This window comes from Anas acuta, chromosome 15 (assembly GCF_963932015.1).
Source record: "Anas acuta chromosome 15, bAnaAcu1.1, whole genome shotgun sequence".
Lineage (NCBI taxonomy): Eukaryota > Metazoa > Chordata > Aves > Anseriformes > Anatidae > Anas > Anas acuta.
The window spans coordinates 13,870,258-13,897,864 of record NC_088993.1 but is presented as its reverse complement, the minus strand read 5'-3'; the positions used below and the strand labels follow the sequence as shown (position 1 = coordinate 13,897,864).

At 40.1% G+C, this 27,607-nt stretch overlaps 1 protein-coding gene across 2 annotated transcripts in view; it reads left to right on the top strand.

The window, feature by feature from the left end:
* Positions 1-25,965, top strand: part of GNA12 (G protein subunit alpha 12) — a 42,303-nt gene extending 16,338 nt beyond the window's left edge. For both annotated transcript variants that reach the window (XM_068699408.1, XM_068699407.1), the window contains 2 exons: positions 18,217-18,267; positions 18,831-25,965. In XM_068699408.1, the coding sequence (XP_068555509.1) occupies positions 18,217-18,267; positions 18,831-19,400 (621 nt within the window). In that variant the 3' untranslated portion in view covers positions 19,401-25,965. The remainder of the gene's footprint in view (positions 1-18,216; positions 18,268-18,830) is intronic.
* Positions 25,966-27,607: the final 1,642 nt, after the last annotated feature.

Below are 27,607 nucleotides of genomic sequence, written 5' to 3'. Positions count from 1 at the left end.
CCCTTCATTGATTTATTAAAGGAAAATTGACATTATTTTAGCAGATAGGTGTTTTTTAAGCACACATACTGTTTCTCTACGTCCCAAACACTGAAAGTCAAAACAATATCTTTATTTCAATTATTCTTGCTCTCTTTTCAAAATACCAAGTCTTTCTAGCCTGTAACTATGTATTTGAAGAGTTCTTGAACTTCTCCTGTTGTACAACGTATCTCTTCAGTGTTGATAGGATTATTTACTCGGAACTTCAAAGACTGTTTGCCTGTTAAGGTGCCTGTGCCCATTTATTCACATGTTGCCAGACTAATTTCTGACTTGAGTTTACAGATACCCACCCTTCATGCAGAGGAGAGAGCGTGGCCTTGCTGTGAAAGACATCTATTTTAATGCTTTTTTTTAAAAAATACAGGATATATTGCTACAGTATCAATTTAAATGTAATTATTATTGATGTTCTCTACTCTTGTGAAATAATTCCTAATGTTTAGTAGGTGCTTTTAAAAGTCAGCATAAATGGGAAGTAGTGGTTCCTGAGAGGGATGTAAGGGGCTTACAAATACAGTTGAAAACTTACTACTGTGTCCGTAGTTATTTTTAGATCTCTGCTCAGGGAATTGTATGGAACACTTCCAGTAATACTTCAAATGCTAAGAGCCTCTGAAGCCTTGGATGTGGGAAGACTCTGGAAAATGCTTTAAAGACTGTTTCTTTATTGATTCTCCATTTTCTGGGTGTCTTGGGGTGTGGGTTTGGGGGGGAATATTTATAATGGGGTGTGAGTCGCTCCCCTGTGAGTTAACTGTTTGTTTTTTTTTTCTTCAAGCAGTTCCTTGAAATAAATGGAGGTGGTTAAATTATACCTGACAGAACAGACAGTGTGTTGGAAATGTTGCACAGTGAACAGCCTGCTCCTTGCATTAGTATAGCTACGGTCAAATTTTGTAAAGATCTGATGGCTTCAAAGCCTTGTAGGCAGCCAGCTGTGTCTTCTGGGCAGTATGGAGGTGAGGAACCAGTCTCTCACATGAATTCTTGATGCAAAGCAGACAAACTGCTCCCTAAATGGCTTACTTTTGGCACAGACATTCTGGGTATTGCAGTAATGTAAGGTGATCAGGAGTTGGGCTGTATACCAGTGTACGGGGGTTGTGGGAGCCTTTGGCTGCTTCCATAAGCCAAGGGAACGGAAAGGTTGGGCAGTGAAACAGTGCTTGCTTGACATGGCAATTAAGTGACTTCTAAGGTGACGTGTTAAATGTCTGTGAGACATACTAAAGTCTGTGAGAGAGGTCTCTGGCTTGTTCGTATCCTTCAGTGCACTTTAGTAGAAATTCCTCAAGTCCTTAATTTAAAAATTTCCTACTGATCACGTATCTTTACGATGCAAGGGAAGAGTTTGATGAGCCTTAGAAGTACGTTTCTAAACATCTTGTTGTTCTTTCAGCATGCATGTTGCAGCACTGAAATGCAGGAGAACTTGCATCTGGTATTGACTTAATGCACTTACTAAGAACTCATTGGGAAATACCAAGCATTAAATCAGCTTCAGCTTCTGCAGTTGACCATAATATAAGCATAAGCTATTTGCTTTGCAAATCACCGTTACGCTGTCAGGAACCTCATGAAGATCAAGTGCAGTTCTGCACCTGGGGAGGAACAACCCCATGCAAAAACATATTCTGAGGGCCACCCAGCTGGAAGGCAGCTCTGCAAGAAAGTACCTGGTGGTCCTGGTGGACACCAGGCTGAACATGAGCTGTAAATGTGCCCTTGCAGCACAGAAGGCTATTGGTATCCTGGGTTGCATTGGGCAAAGCACTGCCAGCAGGTCAAGGGAGATGATCCTTCCCCTGTATCCAGCACTGGTGAGGCCACACCTGGAGTGCTGGGTCCAGTTCAGCTCTCCCCAGTACGGAAGATGCTTGGGGCTACTGCACAGGTTCTGATGAAGGGCTGTGAAGATAATTAAGGGTTTGGAGCACCTCTCCTGTGAGGAAAGAAGGAGAAGAGAGAAGGCTCAGAAGGAGTCTTACCCACATACTTAAAACACCTGAAGGGAGGATGCAAAGATGACAGCCAGGCACCAGTGGTCCTCAGCAACAGGACAAAATCCAGTGGGCACAAACGGAAGTATGGGCAGTTCCATCTGAACATCTGGAAGCATTTCTTTACTCTGAGGGTGACTGAGCTCAGGCACAGGTTTCCTGGGGAGGTTGTGGAGTCTCCCTTCTTAGAGAGACCCAAAAAGCATTTGGGCATGGTCTTGGGCACCCTACTCTAGGTGGCCCAGCCTGAGCAGGGGGATGGACAAGCTGGCCTCCAGAGGTCCCTTCTGACCTCAACCATTCTGCAATAACTTGAGTATAAGCTTACGCAGGAGGTTATGAATGTTCCTTGTTGTGTAAGGATTTTTTGTTGGTTTTTTTTTGTGTGGTTTTTTTTTTTTTTTTTCAGAGCCATGAAACTTGCATATTTTGTCAGTGAGACTTACTGGGGCTTGACCAATGTTGGTGAGATGTACAAAGGAAATAGTTGCGCTGTTCAAAGGGTCAGCGTGGGAAATCTTGTTACCCTTTAATGCATGTAATTAGGACTAAGCAATAACTCTTTGCAAGTTACTTGTGAACTTGCGGGTATTTCTAGTTCACAGAATTCCTGTGAAACTAAATTATTGCTGAGGAAGGTCTACAGATTTTTTTTTCTGCATCTGGATGGGACGTAGACACAGAAAATCTTAATGCCAATGGGCTGACAGGAGCACAACAAACTAGAAACTCTCCTACCATCATTGATCCTTGATATTTTTTTAATTCCATTGTTAGTGCTCAAAGTCAATTACATCTGTATTTAACGATGTTAGGTTCGTTTTTTTATTTGACAAAGCTGATTGTGAAGCTGAGGAGGGCATATAGACCAGTTTTGATTTAGCTATTGCTCTTAAGGAGTGATAGTGCTCTAAGTTTTCACTTAAATTAGTCACATTTTTGTTGTTATAAAAATAACAGCAAGTTTCTGTTATCTCAGTTATGTTAGAATTCTGAAACAGGTTTAATCTGACATAAGATGTCACGATGACTTAAAGGATCATTAACTTGCTGACTTTATCTCTGCAACTTGCAGAGATATCTTGTTCTGAATTCATAGCTGGGTCAATTATGGAGATGTTTCCCTTCAGTTAAATATCTAAGCAAGGCTTTATGCCTGTAACGTGGCAATTAAATGCCAGAGGTCCAGATTTAAATTCTTAGTTGTAGTTCTGTCCTCTAATCCCAAGACCTCAGTTGTTCACAGTCATGTTATGTAGTTTGACTCATCTTTGTACAGCAAAAGAAGTTAATTGCTTGTTTAAGCACAATAGTGCAAAGCATTGTGGCTGGCCTGTAGTAGGAGGGATTAGCTGTTGGAGTCCCTGGCTTCTAATCCTGTCTCTAAAACCAAATAAGAAAAAAAAAAAAGCAGATCAAAGTCTAAAATAAAAACTGTCAAACAGAAGTGGCATTTTGTTAAAGGAGGTGAGAGTTAGCGAGTTGTTATAGCTTGGGTTTTATTAAAATTTGAGAGAGAACATGAAGCAAAATGCAGCTGGCAGCCTTTGCACAAGATTGTGTGGATATTGGCTAATACTGTATAGTTTGTCAGTGTGCATCTACAGGGGTTAAATGCTCACTGCCATTATATTTGCACTAATCTAAAACTAAATCTAAAGCTTTTCTTGATAATGTCAATTTTGGCATAAGTGGCACTGAGCAAGAGGTGAGAACAACTTGCATTTAAAGTAGGCTGGAAGGAAAGGTCATAAATAATTTTATACTTTGAATTCTAGGAAAATCCACTTGTATGGTATCTGTTCTTAATGAGAGAAGCCATTCTCACAAGCAGAACCACCCACAGGAAGCTGTATGATGGCTAAAGCAGTTATTAGCTGTTTTTTAATAATTTCTGCTGTTGGAGAGAAATAACAAGAACCAGAAAGGTCATGAATTGTGACCTTTTCAAAGCAGTGCAAATGGAAAATTGTTAGAAAATAGCAATTTATTACCTTAGCTACCAGAAGTCTCGAGCAAGGATTAAAGCCCTCTGTACTGAATGCTCTGCAGAAAAATAAAAAGATTCCTGCCACTAATTGTCCCCAGCCTTAGGTTATGACAGCATGCAACAGCTGGATGAAATGTAGTGTGCACGGAACTGGGAGGATAATTTGGAAAGTAACAAGCAGATCATACATAATAAATAAGAATGGATAACAAGAAACTGATACGCCTACCATATGGGAACAGAGACAGATGCTGAATAAAATTAATAGGGAAAGACCTGTGCTACTGACTGTTCTAGTACTCAGTGAATTCCTGGCACTCTACAATTCTTCCTTCTTTTTTCTTCTTTTAAAGGCTGAAAACTTAGAGCAAAATCACCTCTGAAGTCTGTAAAATATGCAGTGTGTTCATACACTTCATTACTGCACTGTCTGGATACCAAACGGTTGAAATTTTAGACTTCGTGTGGTCCTGCTTTTTACTTTCTTAGGTTCTTGGAGATGGATTAAAAAGCCTTGTGTTTTTATGGCACTGTGTAAGCCTGTCTGTAGGAGCTCTTGCTTTTGGCCCATGGATGCTAGTTAAACTTGACTTTATTTTTGGTGTGGTTAAGGTGAACAAGAGAAACAACTTCATTGATACAGGTCCCGTGTTGAAAATGCTTTACTATTGTTTGTATCTTGCATGTTCCTTTGCTATTTTTGTGGTCACAAAGTTTCTTTTTACTCATGCGTATTTGATTAAGGACAAACTTTTGTTTTTACTTCATACTGCTGCAGCCAAGTCGGGAACTGCCTGGGTGTCCCAAAAGGTTTACAGAATAAGTACTGTACTCATCCTTGCCTGTGTGTGGTAGTGGTTATAATCTGATGTCTTACCTTCAGCAATAGCACTGAAACACAAAATCTAATATTCCGAGAGTGGAAAAGTCCTTTTGGCTCCCAACTCTTGAGAGTAAATGCCACCCTGCTTTGGGAAAGAAGCTTTCATTTTATTATGCATAAAATAATTCTAAAAAATACTTCTGTCTTTGCAGAATTGTTGTTCTAAGTCCTAATTAGCACTACTCTAAATCTTGCGGGACTGTATTGAATATAAAGATTTGTTCAGAGCAAGTACAGCTGTAATTAATCTTTGCATTCCCATCAAGAAATGCTGGCACATGCTGTGAGAAACAAGGAAGGAAATTTTCAGTTCAGGCTGTCTGAGCCAGTACCCAACTGCAGCTAAAAACCACGGGAGTAATCTTTTTATCCCTTTCTAGTGCCCAGGAAAGATCTGGGCAGACACAAATTCAGCCCAGGGAGCAGACTTGAGCTTTCAATTGTACCCTTTAGTTTCCACCTTCAGAAGGTTTCTAATGGAGCTCAGTAATTCAGGAGACTTCAAAACTGGCAACGAGCGGCTCCGTGGAGGTTCCCAGTAATGAGGATGTATTCCAGAAGTCTGAACAAGTTAGGGATGTTTAAAGGTGTGCTCTTTATGTGACTAAAAGAGACTAATAAACAGTTCCCACTGAAACTTGGTGGAAGCTAGAGGGGACTCACATCAAATACAGCAGGATAAAACCACAGCAGTGCATGAGGACAGTGACTTTTCTTCTAGTCACAACAAAATACATGCATAATACAGCAGCGTATGTTAATATTTAATTGTTTACACTGAAGACTAAAACAATTACAGAATGCTGCTTCTGATGGAAGGGTTCCACTTGTCAGATGGGATTCAGTCCTTTAATCTTGAAAATCTAGCTGAAGTGGAGACTGAAATCATGTTCCCATGACACAGGTTTTCAGGGGTTTGGGTATATTAAAGCCACATACAGTTCTTCAAGAACCAGCATAGCCCTGTAAAAGAAAAGAGGGAAAGAGGGCTCCTGCTACTCCTGTGTGCTCTGTTTGTGCTTTTCTGCCCTTACAGCTGGTTTGGGGTGTTGGGGGGTGCTGCAAAAGAAGAGGTGAATAGTTTTCTGTACACCCTTCTCCCTGGCTTGACTCACTGTGCACTCAGAAGTGTGGTGCTCTGCTTTTTCATAGTAGTTCTGGACCTTGTTCTCTGCCTAAATTCAGGGCTGAGAGCAAGGGTGACTTCAGTGTCTTTTCAAGTGCTCTAAGATACTCCCTTGAAAGGAAGAAGAAGAAAAAAAAAAGAGGTTAAGGCTTGGATTTCTTGAAGGGGCCACTGAATTTGGTAGAGTAAGGATTATTGAGTGCTTTAAAGCTTTCCTGAGTGTCCTGGTTTCTTGATTCCACATAGCTTACAATAACAAGTAATAAGCACAGATGAACAAATAAGTGAAACATTAAAAACTAGAAAGTCTCACTGTCATATTTCCTGGGTTTTTATGTTTGTAAAAAGAGAGCAGATTGAAGTTGTTCTTAATTCACTGTCAATGTGACATGTTACGTTCAGTAAGTCTATTTTTCTTAAGAAGATGGGACCTGCTACAATGCTGAAAAGGAAAATGCAGGTAGGATAATCACGTAGCAATAACTTGCCGTTTTGTGTTCATGCCAGCTATCCAAACCTGGATCTTTTTGCAACAGCTTCTTGTAAAGAGCAACTTTCTTCAAGCTACTGTTCTTCTGTTATCTCCCCCTCTTCCTACTCCCTCCCTCCCAGGCCTGCTGTGCTTTAAAACATGGGGTGTTGCACTCAGCATGTCTGCAAGGCTTGAGCTTAACGTGGGCTGTAGTTCTGTGACAGAGCAGTCACGGTGAGTGATAGGAAATGGTGGTTGAGGGAGTTCTGCCCTGCACTGTGTTCTTGTTTCTGTTGGCATAACTTTTTTTTGGAAGCTGTGCTGTAGTCTGGGAGGCTGATCTGAGGCAGGGTGCAGCTGTAGGACTGATCGTAAGTGCAGCTCAGGCAGTGACATGCTGGGGCATTGAGGATGGACAAAGCAGCTGGTGTCCCATCTGAGCATGAGTTTAACATCAGGCCTGCCAGGGAACAAGGGTAAGGTCTTTCTCTGCTGGCACTTCCTCCAGGCAATTGTTCCTTTCCTTCATAAAACCTTCCTGAGGCCAAATGAAGATGTCAGTTCCATAAGGATGCCATTTAGTTTTTTCAAATGTTTGTGCTCCAGGTTATCAGTGTATCACAAGTGTTTGTGTAACATTCAAAGGCAAGGCTCAGTTTCATGTGTATTGAACATAGAGAAGGAGGTAAGCAGAGGGAGGGAGGAAACATGGTATTTGAGTTGTATTTTTGGGGGCTCTGTGAAATTACAGTTGTGCCACAGTGGAAGGTTTTCATACCTTAAGTGACTTAAGGATGCGTGTGAATGTGATAATGCTGCAGAAGATCTCTTGGGGTTCCGTAGCGCCACAAACTGACCAGCTGCCGATTGAACAGCTATGGGAGGAGCAGAGCTGTAGCCTCCTCAAAGGAGGAAGAATAAGTTTGGTTCAATACTCTTCTCTTTTTCTGAACCGGCACTATCTGGGAAAGCTTTCTATTACAAAGGCAGAAGGCAGCCTAATTTCTTCTCACTAGTTTGAAGCTCTACTTAAAGCAGCTCTGTGGAGTAAACATAATTTGGCTCTATTATTGACTTAGTATTTGAGGGAGGGGAAGAAAACTTCTTGGAAACATCATGCAAGATTTTCTGCTTGAGAAAGTGGAAAACATGTTGCTCTGAAAAGTAATTTATTGACACCTTTCAAATGTCTCCTCTGTATACAACACAGATTCCTGCAGTTCAGACTGTGGCAGACTTGTGCTTCACTTGGCTTTACTCCTGAACAAACTGTTGGTGTTTGTCCTTAGAAGGTCTGCTCTTCACCCCACCCCCAAAGCCTCTTAATTTGACTTGCTTTCCATGATACTCACTTAATTCTAGTCGGGAAAACTTAGTAAAATCTCTAGCTGAAAATAATGGTGGTTTATTGATGGAACGCTTTCACATTTAACTCTGTCTCTGTGTGAATTTAAGACTTTGATCCATCTATTTTCGGTTTGGTCAGAGTACAGTACTGAATTAATAATGATGTTATGTGTGGATTTATTGGCCAGGAGGCAAGAGAAGAACTTACTGCGTCCTCTTTTTCTGTCATCGTCCTCCTGATCCAGCACATATGTTCTAGGTTGCAAGGAGTTCAGATGGCTATGCATGTGGCTGGGCAGCTTCCCCATCTGCACCTCAGTAGGATGTGACCAGGGCTTTAGTCAGGATTTTTTTTTCAATAGTCTAGTCTGCTCAGCTGCTTTTAGAAATTTGTTAAACCTACTTTAGTTCCCACTGTGGTTTCATTAATTTGCACATGTAAATCGGGCCTTAAGGAGGGAAGGTAAGTTACTTATTCCAAGTCACTTATTTCAATTATTAGTAATTTACTTTAGATTTGTTTTAATATGCTTATAGTACTTGGTTTTTATAAGGCAAATGCATTTATACACTTCAGGGTGAGTAAGAATAAAGCTTTCCATTTGATACAGGTCTTCAATATTACTTTCCTTGGAGCGAAAAAGCCCTCAAGTGGTTTCTAAAAGCCTGAACTTCATGATAGTAGTTTTTAATGATTAAGGGCTGTGTCAAAGAACTAAGATGTAAATGCATATGAAAATTGGATGGATTTGTCAATAATACAGCTATTGTTCATGCAGTTAGCAATCCCACCTCATCTTGTGAGTGTTCACTCAAGGATGTTTGATCCTTTAGGGAATCAGTACCTGAGTAGGTGTAGATTTCAGCTCAGGTAAGTCCATTCTTAATAAGTGAAATTAATAATGTGAATTTGTGTAGTTGGATGAAGTGAAAAATGCAGAAAAAGCAATCCTGAATATTTTGAAAGAGAACAAGTCCTGATATCAAGTAATAAATTTAAGTTACTTGAAATCCTCTTACCAAAATATCAGTGGTGCAGATGTTTAAGTGCATATTTAGAAGAATGTCCCCTTCTCCCACCATGACAACCTTCATTTAGGGGGAATATATTTGTAAGAATGGATACATCATGACTGGGTGTAAGTAGATGCTATATTGAGGTAATAATTGCAAATCAGATCACAGAGAAAACTTGAGATTGTGAATTGAAACTGAATTCTATTTCAGATCATCTGAGGCAGAGAGGTTCACCAGCCCTCATCTCCAGGGATCAAGATGTGCTGTTGTGACCAGCACTGGAGCTGGAGAGACAGGGTTAGAGGGAAGGCAGTCACTTGCTGAATTCCCATCTCACTATTAAATGGGTGAACTGAGATGCCGAGTAGCTTCTCAGTACTGAGAGAAATTCCACTGATTTGAGCAGTCACTGGGAAAGCAAGCAAGCAAAAAAGTTGAATTTTGTAGTTAAACATTTGTCAGTCTCTTAGAATTAAAGAAAATTAACCAAAAGCAAGCTGTTATTGAAAAAAGTGAGGTTACTTCTTCCCAGGGTAAATGAAAATTTTTCTGAAAATACAGATGCAGAAAGTGGTTAGAGAGGAATTCCCCAAAGACTTGTAAGTCCTGTGTTCTGTGTAGCTGAGCCTGCTGAGAGCTGAGGTAGTGCACATGGTATAAAACTTGAAAATAATGTAAGCACAGTGGAGTATGCTTTTTCTGCACTTTACTATCTGCACAGTTGCTTTTAAGGGAAATTGCTAAATAGCACACTCAAGTGTAACTAAGACTTAACATTTTACGTTTTCGGTGAAAATCAGGCTGAAGGAACTTTCAAATAATGAGCAGCTTTCTTAGTCTTGCGAGATCATCGTTTTCATCTGCACTGTATCTAAAAATGTCCTAGTTACATACACAAAAAATGAGAGAATCTTTTTAAAGCTTTTTTTTTTTTTTAATAAATGTGTGGGGTAAACGACTTTCCAATCCTTATAATTACCTTAACAACAAATATAGAAAAACTAAGTAAAACGTGGCTGAGGTGATGTTTTTACAGCAAGTGGAGCATTAGGGCACCTTGCAACAAATGCTGTGGTGTAGAAATGGAGTAGGAAGCATCCTTCTGTGCGATACTCAAGGTTATGCCTGTTGTAAATGCATTCAAGTTGCTTAGCTTTCCAGCTGGCTGCCTGCCATGGAAAAGTCCAAGCTCAACATTCTCTCATGGCTGGTGTTAGCTGTTTTTTTCAGCCCACAAGATCTAAGATATTTATTTCCCATCCCTTTATCTGATAAGGTTTGAAAGGGAAACTCACTGGTAAACTTGTGATTTAGTCTTGATCAGATAGTCGGCACTGCTGACTAGATTAATTAGTAAGTTAAGGCTTTTCTGTCAGCGTTTTTTCTAGTTCTGCAGACGTCTTCTGTAAACAGAGCAGGTTCAAGTCTGCATACTGAGCTGCTGAAAACAAAGCATGGGACTAAGGTCACCTAATGGGGTTGTTCATCGCTCCTGATGGTGGTAGAAACATCCAGTTCCTTTTCAATTATGCATTTGTTGCAAATGCACATTTTTGCATGGCAGCTGCCCACTGAGAATAAATGAGATAATTTGCCAGTGATTGACCAGGAACTTGGATCTATCTATCCAGCTACTGCTCAGGGTTTTGTTTTAGCTGCTTTCAGTTGCCTTCCCTTCTGGGTTTCAGCCGACTGTGCTTGGAATGAGAAGTTGAGTTGGCGTGCATTAGTTCAACTTCACGGAGAACCTCCGGTGTTGGAGATGAAAGGGTTCTTGCAACAACTCCAGACAATGTGGTCGCTTGGACAGTTGGCAGGGAAACAGGAAGGAATCCTTTCATGGGGTGCTGGGGACTAGGTCTGTCGTCTGCTTGTGCCAGGGTGAGTGTGTGAGCTGGGCACACAGCTGATGTTGGATACGGGCGGTCAAGCTTTTATCATGGTTTAAATATAACTGTGTTTATTCCACACAAAGTAGGTATATGTCTCCTTATATCTGTTCCCTGATTCTTGCTAACTGCTAGTCAGTGAGTGCTAGGAAGTGCTAAATCACTAATGTGCAAGTCTAGATAAGGATTTCGCTAGAATTTTTTAAAAAAATAAATAAAAGAAAAAAGCAATAACTTAACTCTATTGTTTTGCACCTGTGTGTCTTAGTTTGCGTCTTAGTTTTGTGGGTGGCCAGTACTGGTTGCTTGGCTGTCCACACCTGCGTTTCTTCCTGTCAGTGCAAGTCTGTGAAGCAGGGATAGCGGTGAAGAGGAGGCAATAAGTAGGAGTAAAATCAGAAGGACAGGGATTTGTGCTAATGTCTTCTGAAGCTGAGAGTGTGGGATGAGTCTGCCTTAGTCTGAGAGAAAATTTCTTTCCTCCTTGAGGCACTTTTACTAGCGCGCATATTTGAGACAAATGGACAGAATTGTTAACATACTATCAAGTAATTTATCTCCTCTACATCCTGCTGCAGCAGAAACACCTAGAGTTTCAGGGAAAAAATGTTTTTTTTTCCTTGCATTTCCAGAAAGAGGTGCTGTACTCAATTGCAGCTAAAAGCTAACGGATGTAGGATTTGAGGAGTGCTTGTGGTGAAGGGCTCCTGTGAAGGGTGCTTCTAAAACTTCCCTCACAGGGACCCACAGTTCTTATCGATGATGTGGGAGCTCAGACTAACCTGGACTTTTGGGGAGGAACAAAATAAATATTTGATCACATATTTTTTTTTCATGGGCTGTGAAGCATACAGCTTGGCCGCCGTGTCCTATCTCGGAGCAGGATGAGTTTATAGAAAGCCATCCTGACTTGGACAAGCGAGCAGATTTTTGCGTTGCCTGTTATTACTGAGCTGACAAATAAAGGATTTAAAAATATTTTTAGACTCGAATATCTGATACTCTCACTGTACGAGTACAGCAGAAAGAAGAGGTAGCTTTTTCTAAAAAGCTTGGAACCGAACGGTGCTTTTTTGTAGCTCTTATGTTTGTAGGGTGCAGATAGCAGCAACTTGGATAAGCTCTGGAGGCACTGGATGGGAGCCAGGAGCTCAGGCTGTTGTTAAGGAGGAAGTTAAGCAATGTTAGAGAAATTTGATATTGCTGTTACGTATGGCTTAAATAGCGAGAAGTGGTTAGTCTCTGCCTTGGAATTGGTGATTGATTGAAATATTGCTGCTTGCCTTGTGTCAGTAAGGGTCAGTGCCCGTAAAGGATGTAGATAATATCTATAAAAGGGAATTACGGTAAGAACGGGCATAAACATTTCAGCATTTCAGGGCAATTTAGGTTACTTCAGCATCCTTCTGAGTGAATTCTGAGCAAGCACGGGCATGCTTGTCTCCTTGGAAAATAACGTTTTAGAATTCATCAACTGTTGTTGTAGAGTAGGGAAGAGTTTAGGCTGTGGTCAGTCCATGCCCTGTTACTAGTTAGGCTGAACAGAAGGACAGATCCAGAAGTAACCCGCTGAATGAGTGTGCAGGTCATTTGTTCATGAGCAGGGTTATTTGTCTGTAGTTGTCCCTCCTGAGAATTTTCAACTTGTTTTTTCAGGGTTTTTAAAGGACTACTCTTCCCCTTGCACCAAACCAGGCTGTGTAAACTGGAGTTGTGTCTGCATGTTTACTTGTAAGGGTTGTATGGATTATAGTGACAGGATGTTAACCTGCTTGTTATGTCCAGCAGGTGTCTCTAAGGAAAGTATTTCCAGCATCTCTTTTTGCTGGTTTGGGGTTTTAATCTCAGTACCCAGAGAAGTGGCTGCTCTAACAGTCTTCAGTGTTGTCAAACTCCAGTCTCCTGATTCTTTTATTGTAATTCTGTGCTAGCAACCTTGCTGTTCCTTTGGGCATCTGCCTTGGATATATTGTTTTTATACAACATGCCCCTTAACAATCAAAAAGTGATTGAAATACCAGGAAATTTGGCAAAAAAAAAAAAAAAAAAAAAAAAGAGTCGACAGCATCTGTCTGAAGAACAAATACATTACTCGCAAATTAGCGTTGCATTTTCTGGTAGTATGTGTCTTTGCCAGTGCTTTATATAAAGGCCAAATTTGGATGAAATTATGTACCAGTGCTTAAAATCCATCCTATTCAGAGCATTACAGAATATCCAGGGTTGGATGAGACACGCAAGTATCATCGACTCCAACTCCTGACTCGACACAAGGCCACCAAAGAGTTAAACCATATGGGCATGTCTTGGACATCTCCAGGGTTAAAGGCTGGGAGATTTCCAGACTTGCTTCTGGGCTCTCCTGGATTTCCTCAATGCTGCTGGAACATCTTACACCATCTAAATGGAGGGTGTGATGCAAACAGCACCGTGCTTGTAGTCAGATCCCCATTGCTTCCACTCCACAGGTTCAGATGCAGCTTGCAGTAGTTACAGGATCTGTTCCTCTGTGTCTATTTGTGGGAGTCCTGTTAGATCTGTATTACATGTTCCTTGAAGTATAACATTTCCTTCCTGTGTGGTTTAATTCATCATCTGAAACAAGCAAAGACTGACAGGTCTACCTTAAATTGTCTGCTCTAAATTTAGCAGCTAGAGACAGAATGATCAGGAAGGGCTAAATTAATATTATGTCAAAAAGGCCTTGGGACAAGGAAAGGAAAAAAGCCAATTTGGAACAGAAGGTCTGCTTTTCAAGTCTTCTAGCATTTAAAGGAACTGCTTTTCAGAAGAAGTTTGAGACGAGCCTGTATTTTAGGGAACTAGACAATGGGACGTTTCATTATTAATGATCTAACCAACGTCACTTTGAATAACTGGCTAAGGGTTAGCGACAAGTTGATAAATTCTGGCCTTGCAGAACATCTTTTCTTATTTCTGAGCTTCTGGGTGTATTTTAAAGTGATCTGCATGTAATCTATTATGCATTTATTTTCATTAAATGAAAACTATTTGGGAACTCTGCCCAAGTGTTTTCTACTTGTTTTTTGCAACAGGGCTCATGAGCAGCAAAGGAAGTGATGCCAGTTTTGTTCTAGTATTTCTTTGGGGAGATTTCCTGTGTGTTATGAATCTAGCCTGAAGGGACAGAGGAGTTGAATTCAGTTAGTTATTTTGTATTATAATTATTTGGAGTTAAGATGATATTCGTATAATGCAAAATATATGGAAGTAAATGCAATAGATATTTCTTAATATTGCGACTTTTGTCCCTTGAGAATTTTACTTGCCATGTTCATAGTAATCTAGAATATAAAAAGAGCTTTAGAGCACTATTTCAGGAAGTGAGAATGTTTTCACTTTTACCTTTCCTCCCTTTCTCTTCCACCAATCACTCTGTAAGCAAATTGTACTATTTTTGTTGCTTCACCAAACTTTATACTGCAGATAAGGCAGTTAAAAAAAATAGAAATAAAAAATGAAGTCCAATGGTGATGCTGCACTGTGGAGCTTGTGGGCTCGTTATAGGCCTTGTGTTTGTGTTTCTCGATACCCCCAGTTCCCAGATGTGCAGTGACTCATCCCGCTGAACAATGGGAACGGAGCCTTATTCCTTCACTTGGTCCCAGTTGGCAGAACAGTTACTCAGAGGATATGTGTTGCAGAGGGAGAAGAGATTAGCAGTGGGAGAATGAATCATCCGAGCATTTGTGGTAACTCTTGTGTGGTGACCAAGAAGTTAAGAAAGGCTTAGAGTCTGTGCTGTGCTCTTGTGTACTAAAAAGGAGTATCTGAATTACTTATGTACGTTTCATAACGCAGAGCGTATTCGTCCCAGACAGTACTGAGCAAAGATGGATGACAGCGTTTTGACATCTTGATTAATTATCAAAAGGGGAAAAAAAAATCTAGCAGATGGCCGTCATTTATTTTGCTGATTTTGTTTTTGTTTTGATTTGTTGATAAAACTTCTGAAATGTGAAATGCACTACTAGATCATCAGGTAAAAAGTAACAAAATCCCAGCACTGACATGCTTCACTAACACGCGTAATGCCACGTCAGCTGAAATGAAATGATGCCTTTCAGATTTCAAAAACACTATGTATGAATATTCTTAAATTATTTCTTTCAAAGGTGGTAGTACTCCAGCAGTGGAATACAAGACTTGAGTCTTCCTTGAAAAGCCAGAGGCTAGAAAAACTTCTATGAAGGTGGTTGATCTTCAGGAAGTTTTTTGAGCTGCTACAATTTTCCAGCCTGTTAGAGCTGTCCTGGACTTAATTTGTGTGATTTTTGTAAAAGATGCATCGTGGGATGTGTTTCCTTAGGTATTTAAATACAGTATGAATAGTATAAAGGTTATATTGCTTGATTTCTGTTTTGCTGCCTGCAAGCATAGTTCAAAATATATTGCAGCGCTTGAAAAACCATTCAAATATTTCAGTAGGACCATTAAAATACGTTGAAATAGCCAATCTATATAAAGATGTCTTTAATATCAGAGTTAATTGCAAATATGAGCTGCTATATTTGCTGCTGCTTCTAAGGCAAGTTGTGCTGGTGAAGCAGAAATAACTGGCTGCAATGTGGAAAAGGAAGTGCTGAGCCAGCTCTGGAGTGCAGTTGACTGGTTGGGTGACTTTGGAGAATCTCTACGAGTTTGTGCTGAAAAAGCCAGAACAGGTTGCTGTTCTTCAGTGCCCACAAGAGAAAAATAGTTCAACGTGCGAGGGGCTGCTGGTACTTTTTGGTTTCAGTATTAATTTGTACTGAATGAAAAACCTGCCCTGATGACCTATTCTTAAACTGTACGTGTACTTTATATATACACGCACCCTGTACAAAAGTATGTATATAATACCCAAAGCATGGAAGCGTACTCTGAATAATATTGATGGCATTCAAAATTGCGTTCAAGTACAGCTCAACGGGAAGCTAAATAACTTGAACTTTTAGATCCAATTAATGTTGCTTTCTATTTCCTCTGGATGATAAGGAAAAAATGAAAAGCTAAATGATTGTTCAGTTAATACAATTGTTATAGTGAAAAATACTAACATAAAACAGTCATAAAACATGAAGGTTTTTTTATTTCCCTCATTTTAAGTAATCTGTGTTATTGCTCAGATCAGTTGGTGCCGTATGTAGTTGTTCTGCTCTGCCAGCCTGATGAACTGAAGTGTCCCCCTACACCCCAGCTCCTCAGAAGCAACCACCTTTTCTGTGAATCTGATAAAATGTAGAAAAAAGGTTACAGAAGAAGCCTTGGAGCAGGAACTGACCCCATGCTGCTATGTTCCTGTGTTAGGGCTTTAATCGGGGAATCATCTTGAGAGTAAGGGTTTCTCAGTGTTTGTGTTTTGTTCAGCTTTTTCTTTCTTTTCAGGTTTGTGTGCTTTAATGTTCTGAGCTATTCTTAACTCTGAACCCTCTGGAGCTTTTGGGGGTTTTGTTGTTTTGACTGGAAACAGATATTTTGACTGAAATACTGAGAATCTTTGAATTCTGTGCTGGAAGAGAATACTCAGACTTGTTCAGAGCTGTCAGTCCCATCATATGTTGAGCACACCTGTTTGACAATCCAACTCGGTTACCCAGCTATCCAAGTATTTTGTAATTACTGCTTAAAATTTCTCAGAATTAATTATTTGGCGTAATTACAACATTACGCAGGGCTTCATAGGAAAATGGCAAAGTCTAGTTTCCTTAAATCACTGAATAAATAAATGTGTATTTTTCAAGAACTAGATTTTCTCTTGTAAATGTGCAAAACGTTAAATTGATCAGTGTGTGAGGCAGGAAGCAGGGGAGGCGCAGGCCATAAATCAGGTAGATTTGCTTGTGTGTCGCAGCAGTTTACGTGCATACAGCTGTTTCCTGTTCCCAGCGTGGGAGGGTGTATGAGCAAGGCAAGGACTCTTAAAGTAACTGGTTGGAAAAAGAGGAACTAGTTGCATCAGAGACAGCCTGTTTGCCATCTTGTTGCACATCTAAAAGCATTGTGCAGGACAAAACACAATAGATAGAAGGATTTATTTTTTTTAAGCTTTAGTGACCTTTTCCGTTTGGGCTCTCCCATCTCCTAAATATGACTAATGCTGTACAGGAAGACCTTTTTCGTATTCATGCAGTCTGCGATATCTCTTCTGATCCCAAAGAGTGCCAAAAAATACAGGAAATTACTTTCACCTTATGAAAATTCATGATTGTAAGGAAGCTCTTAGAGCAATTGTTCTTTACAAACTTGCCCCCACCCCTGGAAAAAGTCCTTTCTTTAATGCCTTAATATCTTTTGTGATACACGTAGCTTTTTGCAAATATGTATATTTTCTCTCCTTTATGAGAAGATGCTTCCAGTTTTAAATGTTATGAAATAGTAAGTTGCAGCTCCTTTTTGTCTTTGCCTGATGCTGAAATTATGTCCTCGTGCAGTACACTGAATCCTCTGATCTCCAGTCTGATACTTCAGAATAAACTGTTGTGTTGGCATCTGTTTGAAGTTGTACTGGAGGGAAATAATTTTGTTCCTCTGTCTCAGGCCTATGGTATGGGGGAGAATGTTCGGTTTAAGGATTTATATTGCTGTTGGAATCTGTGAGATGATATTTTGAGAATGTTCTCATCCCAAGTTAGTAACATGGTGAAGGCACCTACTGTCAGTTTTGTCAGTGCAGAGTAGCACTCACTTGATTCCAGTGTAATAAACAGGCAAGTTTCTTAAAAAGATAAAAAGTTCACAGAAATACATCTTCTTTGTAAACATTGCTTATTCTTTTCAATATAACTGCTAAGGAGTCTTGTATAAGATCAGCAAATCTGTTATTGAAACCCTTGAGCCTAAAAGGGTTTGGAGAAGAGAACGTCCTTCATGATTGGGAATTATTATGAATCTTAGGTGACTTGAATCTTTCACTTTTACTGAAGATACGCCAACTAGTCTAGCATATGCTTTTGTTCACTGTTATGAATTTCAAGCAGAATACATTGGTTTCTAATGAAGGTGTTTATTTTTACTCCCACCCGGTGTCATTTAACTGCCTTGATAGTACAAGGGAAAAAAACTACTTTAATCCAAAGCAAAGAACTGCCTTTGATAACGCTTTCTTTTCATTGTAAAGATCTACTAGATAGCTTTGAACACTTTCAAAATCCTGTGCAACTTTGTTTTTTCTAATAGTAACAGAACTGTTTAGAATAAATACTAGCTCACCTACTCATCAGTAGCAAATAATAGTAGCTCTGCTTCGTTATCAGCAGTTTATGTGAGTTAAGCAATGGGGTATTTCTATTGTTGCAGCTCCTTAAGCATATCAGGATGTAGTCCAAACTTCTGTTTGTGATACAGCTATGTTAGACCTCGATGTTGGAAAGTGGAAGTGCAATAGCTCGATTGGATTAGCTATCCTAGAAGTACACTAAGTTTCCATCTCTTTCCTTTTCTCTAGGGTGAATCAGTTAAATACTTCCTGGATAACCTGGATCGGATTGGTCAGCTGGTAAGACATAACTCTTCTTTCTGTACCAAAAGTGCTCAAGGATGAAAGCCTTGATATGCTGTGATGAATGACTTAATAATAAACATTAAATAACTCAATCGAAGTTCTTCAGGAATAGTGAACTTGAGCTTTATGAAACTGAAGCTTAGTATTTAATCAGTGTTTTTTGACAGATGAATGTTGCTTATGAAAGCTGCATTTGTGCACGCTTTGTCAGCCCTGTGTAGTCTCTGGATCTCGTTCCCTTTTAATTGTAATCTGATGGTTGGTACTACTAAAAACAGAATGAAACCCTAACAAAAACTACCAAAAATTTACAACTGTAGAATTCAAAATGAGTAATGAAAACATCTGTCAGATTTGGAGAAGAAAGAAAAGAGGTGATTTTTCCAAAATAGTAACAGTAATAAGCTTGTGAAGAACGAATTGCTACAGCAGTGGGCTGTGCCACATCCTGCAATAGAACGTGTTGCTTTGCTCACTGGTCAGGGACTGTGAACCTGGAAGAATTAACCAGCATTTTTGAAGGATTTTTTTTGACACTCTTCTCCTTTCTTTTGCAGAATTATTTCCCCAGCAAACAAGATATTTTGCTGGCTAGAAAAGCCACCAAGGGGATAGTAGAGCATGATTTCATCATTAAAAAAATACCTTTCAAGATGGTGGATGTAGGTGGACAGAGATCTCAGCGTCAAAAGTGGTTCCAGTGCTTTGATGGAATAACTTCAATTTTGTTTATGGTCTCCTCCAGTGAATATGATCAGGTTCTCATGGAAGACAGGCGCACAAATAGACTTGTGGAGTCCATGAATATCTTTGAGACAATAGTCAATAACAAGCTTTTCTTTAATGTTTCTATTATCCTATTCCTCAACAAGATGGATCTTCTTGTAGAGAAGGTAAAGACTGTCAGCATTAAGAAGTATTTCTCGGACTTCAAGGGGGACCCTCACAGGCTAGAAGATGTTCAACGTTATCTGGTGCAGTGCTTTGACAGAAAGAGGAGAAACCGTAGTAAGCCGCTCTTCCATCACTTCACCACTGCCATAGACACTGAAAACATCCGCTTTGTGTTTCATGCTGTGAAGGATACGATCCTTCAAGAGAATCTGAAGGATATTATGTTGCAGTGAAGGAGAGCAGTCCATGTCTTGTTAAAATTTGCTGGAGGGTTAGATCGAAGTTTTTATCCTTTCTTTATGGCCCTTGCATGTGGTGTAGGACCCATGCTACTTACTTGGCTCAGGAATGCTGTAAACTAGCCAGTCCAAACAGAGGAGCTATAGGCCGAAGGAATCAAATGTTGATGTTAGCTACTGAATCATTTGGACTAGAAACACTACTGAAACATGGCCGTTGTAGGTTCTGTGCCTAGTTTGGAATGCTGAATAACACAACCACCTTCTGCCTTCCTAGAAAACAAAATCTCTGACAAACCATGTATGGAAGACACTGTTTTAAATGAATATGCTTATTTTTCAGAGACACCAGTCATACAAACTGCCTTTTTTGTAGTTTGGAGGTGCTGAATTGATCAAACTAACCTAAATATAATGAGATTGGTAGCTGTCTTGGAGAATGTTAATGGAAGTTGCGTTCTTAACCCTAGGAATATAACCAGATCTTGTATGCATATTCAGTTTTGCCAAGGGTCTGGAATCCACTAATTAAGGTGGATGCACAGCTCTTGTCTGAAGGTTTTGCATGAGTATCCTGAAGCAAAAGTCTGAAACTGTATAAGGAAACCCATGTTGGAGTAAATTGGATGGGAAGTTGAGGCCTTGCTGGAGAAGGGTTTATTTTTGCACTATGTGTAAAGGGTATTACATCATGGGGAAACTGATTTCCTTGGTGAAGCAGCCTGTCCTAGAGCACCTGACCCCGTCTCTGAACAGGGGGTGCTCGAGTGAGATGTACTTGGTGGAAATTCAGCACTGTGCTCACACCTGCGGTTTGGCAGTACTTGTGAAGGTTCAGTATCTCACATGGCAGAGCTTTATCTATATTCGGAAGTTTGGAACTGATTAAACTCTTACGCAAAGGCTTTGGTAGTACAGCAGCTGCTTGATTAGTTCCCAACAGTTGACTGTATAGGAAGTCCAAACACCCTAGAGATCCCAGTTTTACAGCTGCACTGATGGATTTGGGCAGCAAAACCTTGCTGTAAAATTAGCCCCTAATCTGTGTCTTAATGGGATCTCTAGCCTGTAGTAATGCACATGCAGTTCTGAATACAGTCAAGGTTGGAGTTGCCCCTCTTGGGCATCAGTTTGTGCGTAAAATTGCAAGAGGCTATGAATAGTGTTGATATGAACTGTTAATTTCCTAGCTCTCTCAATCTGTATAACTATCAGGTGCCTTTTTTGTGTACAGACATATCAGGTCTTTTCTAGTTCCGGGGGGTACATGGACAAACTTACAACCTGCCTTTTATCTCAGCACTGTAGTGCTCTTCTTTAGATAATTCTCAAACGTAGTTTACTGTTTAATTTTGTCATGGTTTTTATCCAAGAATAAAACCTGAAGGGCTGTTTGTACCCGTACAAAGGCAGCAGATTCTCTGGAGTTCTTAATCCCCACTGAGACTGCAGTGGCATGTCAAAACAAGCAACGTTTTACTTCAGCTGGTGATCCCATGGGAAATGTGGTCTAAAAAACATGAAAGGACAACGGAACAGGATTTTAATTTGGATAAAATCTGGAATCTTTCTTCCCCTCTGAAGCTTGCAGATGTTGTATCAGTATTTTTGTGTAGCTTCCTAATGCAGCAGTCTTTTTTGTGTGTGCAAACTTCAGAGTGGAAAAGACGTGGCTATGTTGGCGTTATATAACGCAGTGTTGAGGTAAGAAGCAGTGAAAAGTTACAGACAGGAAAATCCAATTTAAATTTAAGCAAACTTAAACAGGAATTAGCTTCCTTGTAACAAGTCTTATTTTTGCCAGGACCAAGTCTGTCTTTTAAATGTTTATTCATTTTTAGCCTTGAAGGGGAAAAATCCCATATGACTGGTAGTCAGATGGGAGAGCTCGTAAGTTTATTACATTTGAAAAGGTAAATGCTGTAACCTTGGTTGGTGCAAATAAGTTTACTCTTTGTATAAGGCTCATTTGTCTAAGCTAGCCCATTTGTTTGGCTGAAGATGAAGATTATGCCAACGCTTTTATTTTTTCTTGGAGATCCTGATAGTGGTTTCCACTTCACACGAGACACTGGGAAAAGAGGAGGCAGTCATGGGCTGACCTGACGTCTAGGTTGACTTGATTTTATTTCCTAGTTTGCTGTGAGCTTTATTCTTTCACTAAATTTTCTAGATGGGCTAAAATGATGCTTGTTTTCTCAAATGAGTTAAGCATTCCCTTTCAACTCTATTTTTTTTCTCAAGAATTACCTCAGTTTTATGTCTGAATCTACTGTAGTTTTACCTGGGAGGCATAGTGTGGAATTTCCTGTTCTGTTTTTCTTTCCATGGTCATCCATGGTTTTGTATCCATAGTCACCGTATGGATTTAAAACTCTAAACAGAGCTAATAATGCAACATATACTTTAAGTAGCTTGATCTGCACCTGGAAAAGAAACAGCATGAGTTATCTCATATTGAGCTGTCAGTCTTGCTAGTGATTTTTTGTATGAAGCAGCAGTTTTGCACAATAAATCAGAGTTCTAGGGAACCAGTTGGCTCACCTGTGGCCCATTATTGCTTTTCTTCTTTCTCGTGACAAAATGGGCCTAAGCATGATGCTCTAGACTGCGGATGAAAATCAGTGGTTTGGCTCAGTAGGCTCTTTTGTGTGTAATTTGGGTTTGATAGCATTGGTTTGCACCAGGAACCCAAGATCAGGAGACTCTTCATGCAAAAGTGAAGCCCTTCTCAAACTTGAGAAGGATTTGGACTGCGAGTAAAAAGGATTATTTTTCAGGTGGCAGGTAAATTTCTTTGCTAAATATAGACTCTGCTTCTTGCACAACTGAGGTATTTTGTTTTTGTTTTTCAAGCTAAGTTGTAGTATAATAAAGCCAGAAAATCATGTTATGGTAAATTGGTTAATTACTAAAGCAGAATGTAGGTAGCTTAAGTTGTACAAACATCTCAGGACAGGCTTGATCAGTTGCGTAGTCCTTTCACAAGAAAAAAAAAAAACTTTAAGTGACATCCTGGAGAACTTTGCAGGTAAACACAGCTGGAGAGAACATCTTTTTGTGTTAACTTTATAGGGTTATTGTTCATTTGGCTAGTCAGGAAATAGGTCACAAGCAGGATGATAATCAGATGGAGACCTTGAACAGCTACTTGAAAAAAAAAAAAAAAAATGCTGTCCATTCTCTGATGCTACAGGTCAGTGACCAGTGACGGGGTGTTGCAAATGGGTTGTCTCTTGCAAGGACAAAGAGAGGAAATGCTGGCAGCTTGTGCATGCAGGAGAAACTTACGTAATCGTGCAGTTTAAGTAGAAAAACTAACTAAATGGGAGTATTTCATCAAGCAGTACTTTGTATTTATTTTTAAGCTAACAAATTGCAGTGCTGTCACTTTCTGAACAATTCTGAGATGGCAATACCAGATGACAGTGAATTGGAATTTAATAAGGAAGAGTAGGAGTAATTTCTATAAATGACATGTTTAATAGGCAGTTATCACTTTAAAGCAATTAAATAGTTCCTAGTGTTGATTGCAGAAATTACTGGCCACTCAGCTTCACACTACAACTCAAAGATGCTTTGAGTTTCATATGAAGAATTGAACTTACTCTGTTTGGTATGGCAGCATAGAGTATTTGATGTGATAATAGTATTTTAAAAAACTGAATATATTGCTGCATCAAACCTAGAACTAGTCATGTTACAAGCATGAAGGAGCTCCTAAAGGCATCCATTTTGACTTTCTGAGCTTACTAATGCCTGAACCAAGCAGAGTGGAGAAATGTACACTAATTAAAAAAAAAAATAATGAAATGGTGTAGGAAAAGCTCATCTGTATGTGGCACTACAGACTAAAATTTTGTTCCCCTGGGACACTTGAAATAGGTTTTGATATGAAAAACTTTCCGTTTGAAATGCTACCCAGGTATTCAGTAGTCCTGGTTAGTGGGGGGGGGGGGGGGGGGGGGAAAAAGAAAAGAAAAAAGAGAGAAAGAAATTAAAAGAATAGACATGGAACCACTGAAGAAACTGGCAGCCTTCCCCAGAAGATCACTTTAGAAAACATGCCCTTTGCCTTCTTTAGGTGGCTGTATTCTGGATAATAACTTCATGTTTTGCAGCCTTTTCTGTGAATTTACCTTTTCAGTTCTGAAGAACCTATCGTGCTGGATAGAACTCAAGGAATTCTGTAAAAGCTCCCTTTTGATTTTCAAGCAGTGTGTTTGAACACATGATTTTTCTTATCAAATTTTCAGGAGTACTTTTGGTTGATGGACAATTTGATGCATGCCAGCTTGAGGCAAAAAACGAGATAGGCAATAATACCTCCCTACAGTGCAGCTTGTCCTGCAAACCAGACCTCTCGTCATGAGACCTCTCTTGGGTTCCGATGGGTTCAGTAGTAGCCTTTTTCTATAACATTTTTCTAGTATAAAAACACATGGGGTAGTCAGGGATTTAACATAGCACTGCCAACGCTTTACCTCAGTACGCTCTTCTTTACTTCTGTAACACGGGAAGTGGTGGGTAGGGTGTTTTAGCAGCAGCCATAAAACATCTATGCCTACTTTTGTAAACGAGCCTATAACAGATTTCAGGAATTGGTGAAAACCAGCATCGCCTGGGCCAGATCTGGGCTGGATTAATACCAACTCCACGCACTTCTGGATGAGGACTGTCTAGCCTACTGAGGAAGTAATTGGCAAGACAATACAAAATGTAGTGCTTCTTAATATTACCTGTTTTGTAACTAGCTGGGGTGATCTCTGTGCTGTGAAGTGGGCACTTCTTTGTTTTGACACTAATTTATTTACATAGATGGAATTGACCAAAGCCAGGATGTTCGGAGCTGAAACTGCTGTTGTCCTAACCAGGTGATGCTCTCTCTTCACTCATCTTGGTGCCTGGGCAATTTAGCTGGACTCTTAAAGCTTTTGTCTTCCTAACAGCGTTTGGAAAGCGGTATTGAAGTTTGTTTGTGTGTTGATATGCTTGTTGTCTTACTGGGTGGGGAGTGTGGACATACTGGGTCGTCAGTGCTAGCGGTTCTGTGCCTGGCTTGACAAACTGTATCGCAGCCTAGCTCTTGGCATATGCCCAAAGGTCATGTCTTCTGTCCGGTGTGAAATTAATCACGGAGTGAAAAAAAAGAGCAGCACTGACTTCCAAGGTAGGCATTCTGGTAAAAAGCCAAAGTATGTTGGAAGGGAGCAGGAGAGAGGAGCAACTTCCTAAACAGATCCCAAAAGCTGATGGTGCTTGAAGACTGACTGTGTTGAAAAGAAATGCCATCTGCATTGACCCCAAAAGGTTTGAGTGACTCCAGAGAGCTATTGGCTGTGAATTAACAGCAGCAGGCTGGCAAGGCTGGCCCTGCTGCAGCTGCACACCCTTCCGCTGTAAATCTCTCTTCATCTGCTCATAACTGGGTGCTAAAACTCAGTTCCTGCTAAAATATGGGATGCAGATCTCTGGCCAGACAGTGCATCTTACTCCTAACAGCTACTTAACCTTTCTTCAAGATACCAGAGCACGAGAAGCATTTCAGGGGAACGGCTAGATAAGATACTGTTTCCGTTATTGGAATAAAAACTACAATTGATGGAGAGAAAATTTTTTTCATAAGTGGGACCTAAGGGAGAGATTCTTCTGAGGGAAGGAACAGATTTTGGAATGGCACTGCTGCTCTGCTTGTACCTCCCGTCAGTCTTTTGTGCTGAGCTTATGTGTGGGTGGTTGGGTGCAAAGGCTGGCAGCAGACAGCAGGGAGAAGGGGGATGTGGAAGAGGAATGGTCTTTTTGGTAGTTCACAAGACTTGGGAAGCATGCTCGGTGGTTATAGGTTTGAAGACATGTTCAAACTCCCGCTCACACCGAAGCCATTAACGGTCTTTAGGATAATGAGCGTTTTTCCGATGTACAGGTTAAGTTATCTGGGATGTGTAATGAGCTTGAATTGATGATCCATGTTAAGCAGTATTTCTGGAGACTCCACTTAACAAAATGGCTAGTATTTATTGCTCTTGTGATGAGTTGTCTTGTTTATGGAATCAATATGTATGAAAGCAAACTGACAAAACACCAAGTTATCTCGTGACACAATCATGTAGCTAGGAAGCCAATTAATGTTATCTTTTTATTCTGCAATTTACTTGCTCTGTGGTGCCTATGCATTGTAACACACATACTATGCAATATCTTTTTTTGTTTAAACCAGTTCACTGCATTGGGCAAGAAAGGCCTGAGTTTAGCCTTAATTTTCTAACAATCACAGGAAAGTACTTTAGAAACAGTGACAAATTAAAGAAGGTAAAAAAAAAATGCATAAATTAAAAGCACAGTTCCAGACTGCTCACATAAGTGTCTTTATAGCACCAAAACAGCATCCACAATAGAAGCAGCTACTTGCTGTAATAGTTTCAATTTATGAAAACTGTGTACTAGATAAAATTATATTGTGATGTGTAAAAAGTGTATTTTATAGCTTTGGTGACTTAGTTTACTGTTTTGTATATATGAATTTTATAAATCTATTAAAACTTGACTTGTTATACTGTTATTCATGGCTTTTATCTTTCAACAGAGTCTAGAGAATGACTATTGCCTTGAAAAAATTTCTGCAAAAAGCTGCTTTTTGAATAAATTACAGCACGGGCTGCATGGAACTACAGCTGTCATGCAATAAAACCTTGTTCTTTAATCTTTATGCACCTCCCACCTCCCCGGTTCTGGTCTGAATAATTCTTCCTGAATGTGTCCAGGAATTGAAGGCTGGTGAAACATTAACCTATAAAAAAAACTTCCAACTCATTCATCTGTGATGTTTCAGTAAATGTTTTACACATTAGGACTGATGGGAAGGGGAGACGCAGCTTGAGTTTGTGTGTATGTATTTTCAGCTCAGCAAGAGAAGACAATTAAGCTTGAGCTGGTAACACCTGCTGGAGACTTCTCTTCTGTTGTGTAGTATCTGATAATAGCCATAGGAACTATCCTTGCTTCTTTTTCTGGTGCCAGTCCCCTCTTGGACTTCCTTACTTGTGTCCTGTGGTATCCTTGTGCTACGGTGCAGAACCGTTGACCTTTGAGGAGTTCTCAGCATCCCTGTTGCACAGGATTGCCGTTATGGCATCAGCTAAGTCTGCCAGAATTTGAGCTCCAGTTCTTAGGAATGCTGTTAACCTTTCATGCTTCTACTCTGAAAGGTCACAGCTGACAGGTTTTTGTGGCAAATCTTAATTGTTTCTTGTGTGAACTGTTAATGTCCAATCAATTTCATTGGCAGGTGCACAATTTGAAAGTCTATGGAGCAATGTTTGTCCTTTCACTAATCACTGGGAATGTTAGGTCCTCAGCTACATCGGGCTTCTGGGAATGGCTGCCTTTTTTCCCCTGGAGGTGCTGAGCACTTTCAGGTGACAATGTGTTTTGCCAGTGGTCAGCATCCCTGAAAATGGGAGCAAGTGAATGGCAGATTTGTTACCAGCTTGTAAGAGGTTCCCAGGTGTGATCACATTCTTCCTAGTTTGAGACCCTCAGCAGCAGCATGGCTCCATGTGACCTCTTTTGTAGGCTCTGTGAAGGCAAATTGTCCCTTTTCTGGGAAGAAATATTCCAGTGAATTACAGCCTTAAAAGATAGAGTGTAGAGAAAGTTTGGGCTGTAAGGGACCTGAAGGATCCTCTAATTCCACCCCCCTGCCATGGGCAGGGATGCCTACTGCCAGCCCAGGTTGCCCAAAGCCCCATCCAGCCTGGCCTTGAGCACTTCCAGGGATGGGGCAGCCACAATTTCTCTGGGCAGCCTGTGCCAGTGCCTCACCACCCTCACAGTAAAGTATTTCTTCTGCATATCTAAACTACATCTACGCTCCTTTAGCTTAAAACCATTACCTCCTGTCTTATCACTCAACTCCCCAGTAAAAGCCCTTCATTTTTCCTGTAGGCCCCCTTATGTACTTAGTATTCATTACAGTTTCTTAAAGGAGAGACTGAGGAAATAAAGTAAATCCCTGTGGTTTCCAGCTCATGTCTTGTATCTGACTATTCTGTAGGATTGGGAAGAAGTTTTTAAACAGTTACTAACAAAAATTACCATATTTCTTCCCATTTTCCTTAAGACTGACTGGCATCTTGTGAAGCCGCATGGTGTTAAGGGAAGAAGTTGTTAGAGTATTCAGAGATTTTTACAAGTAGCTTTAA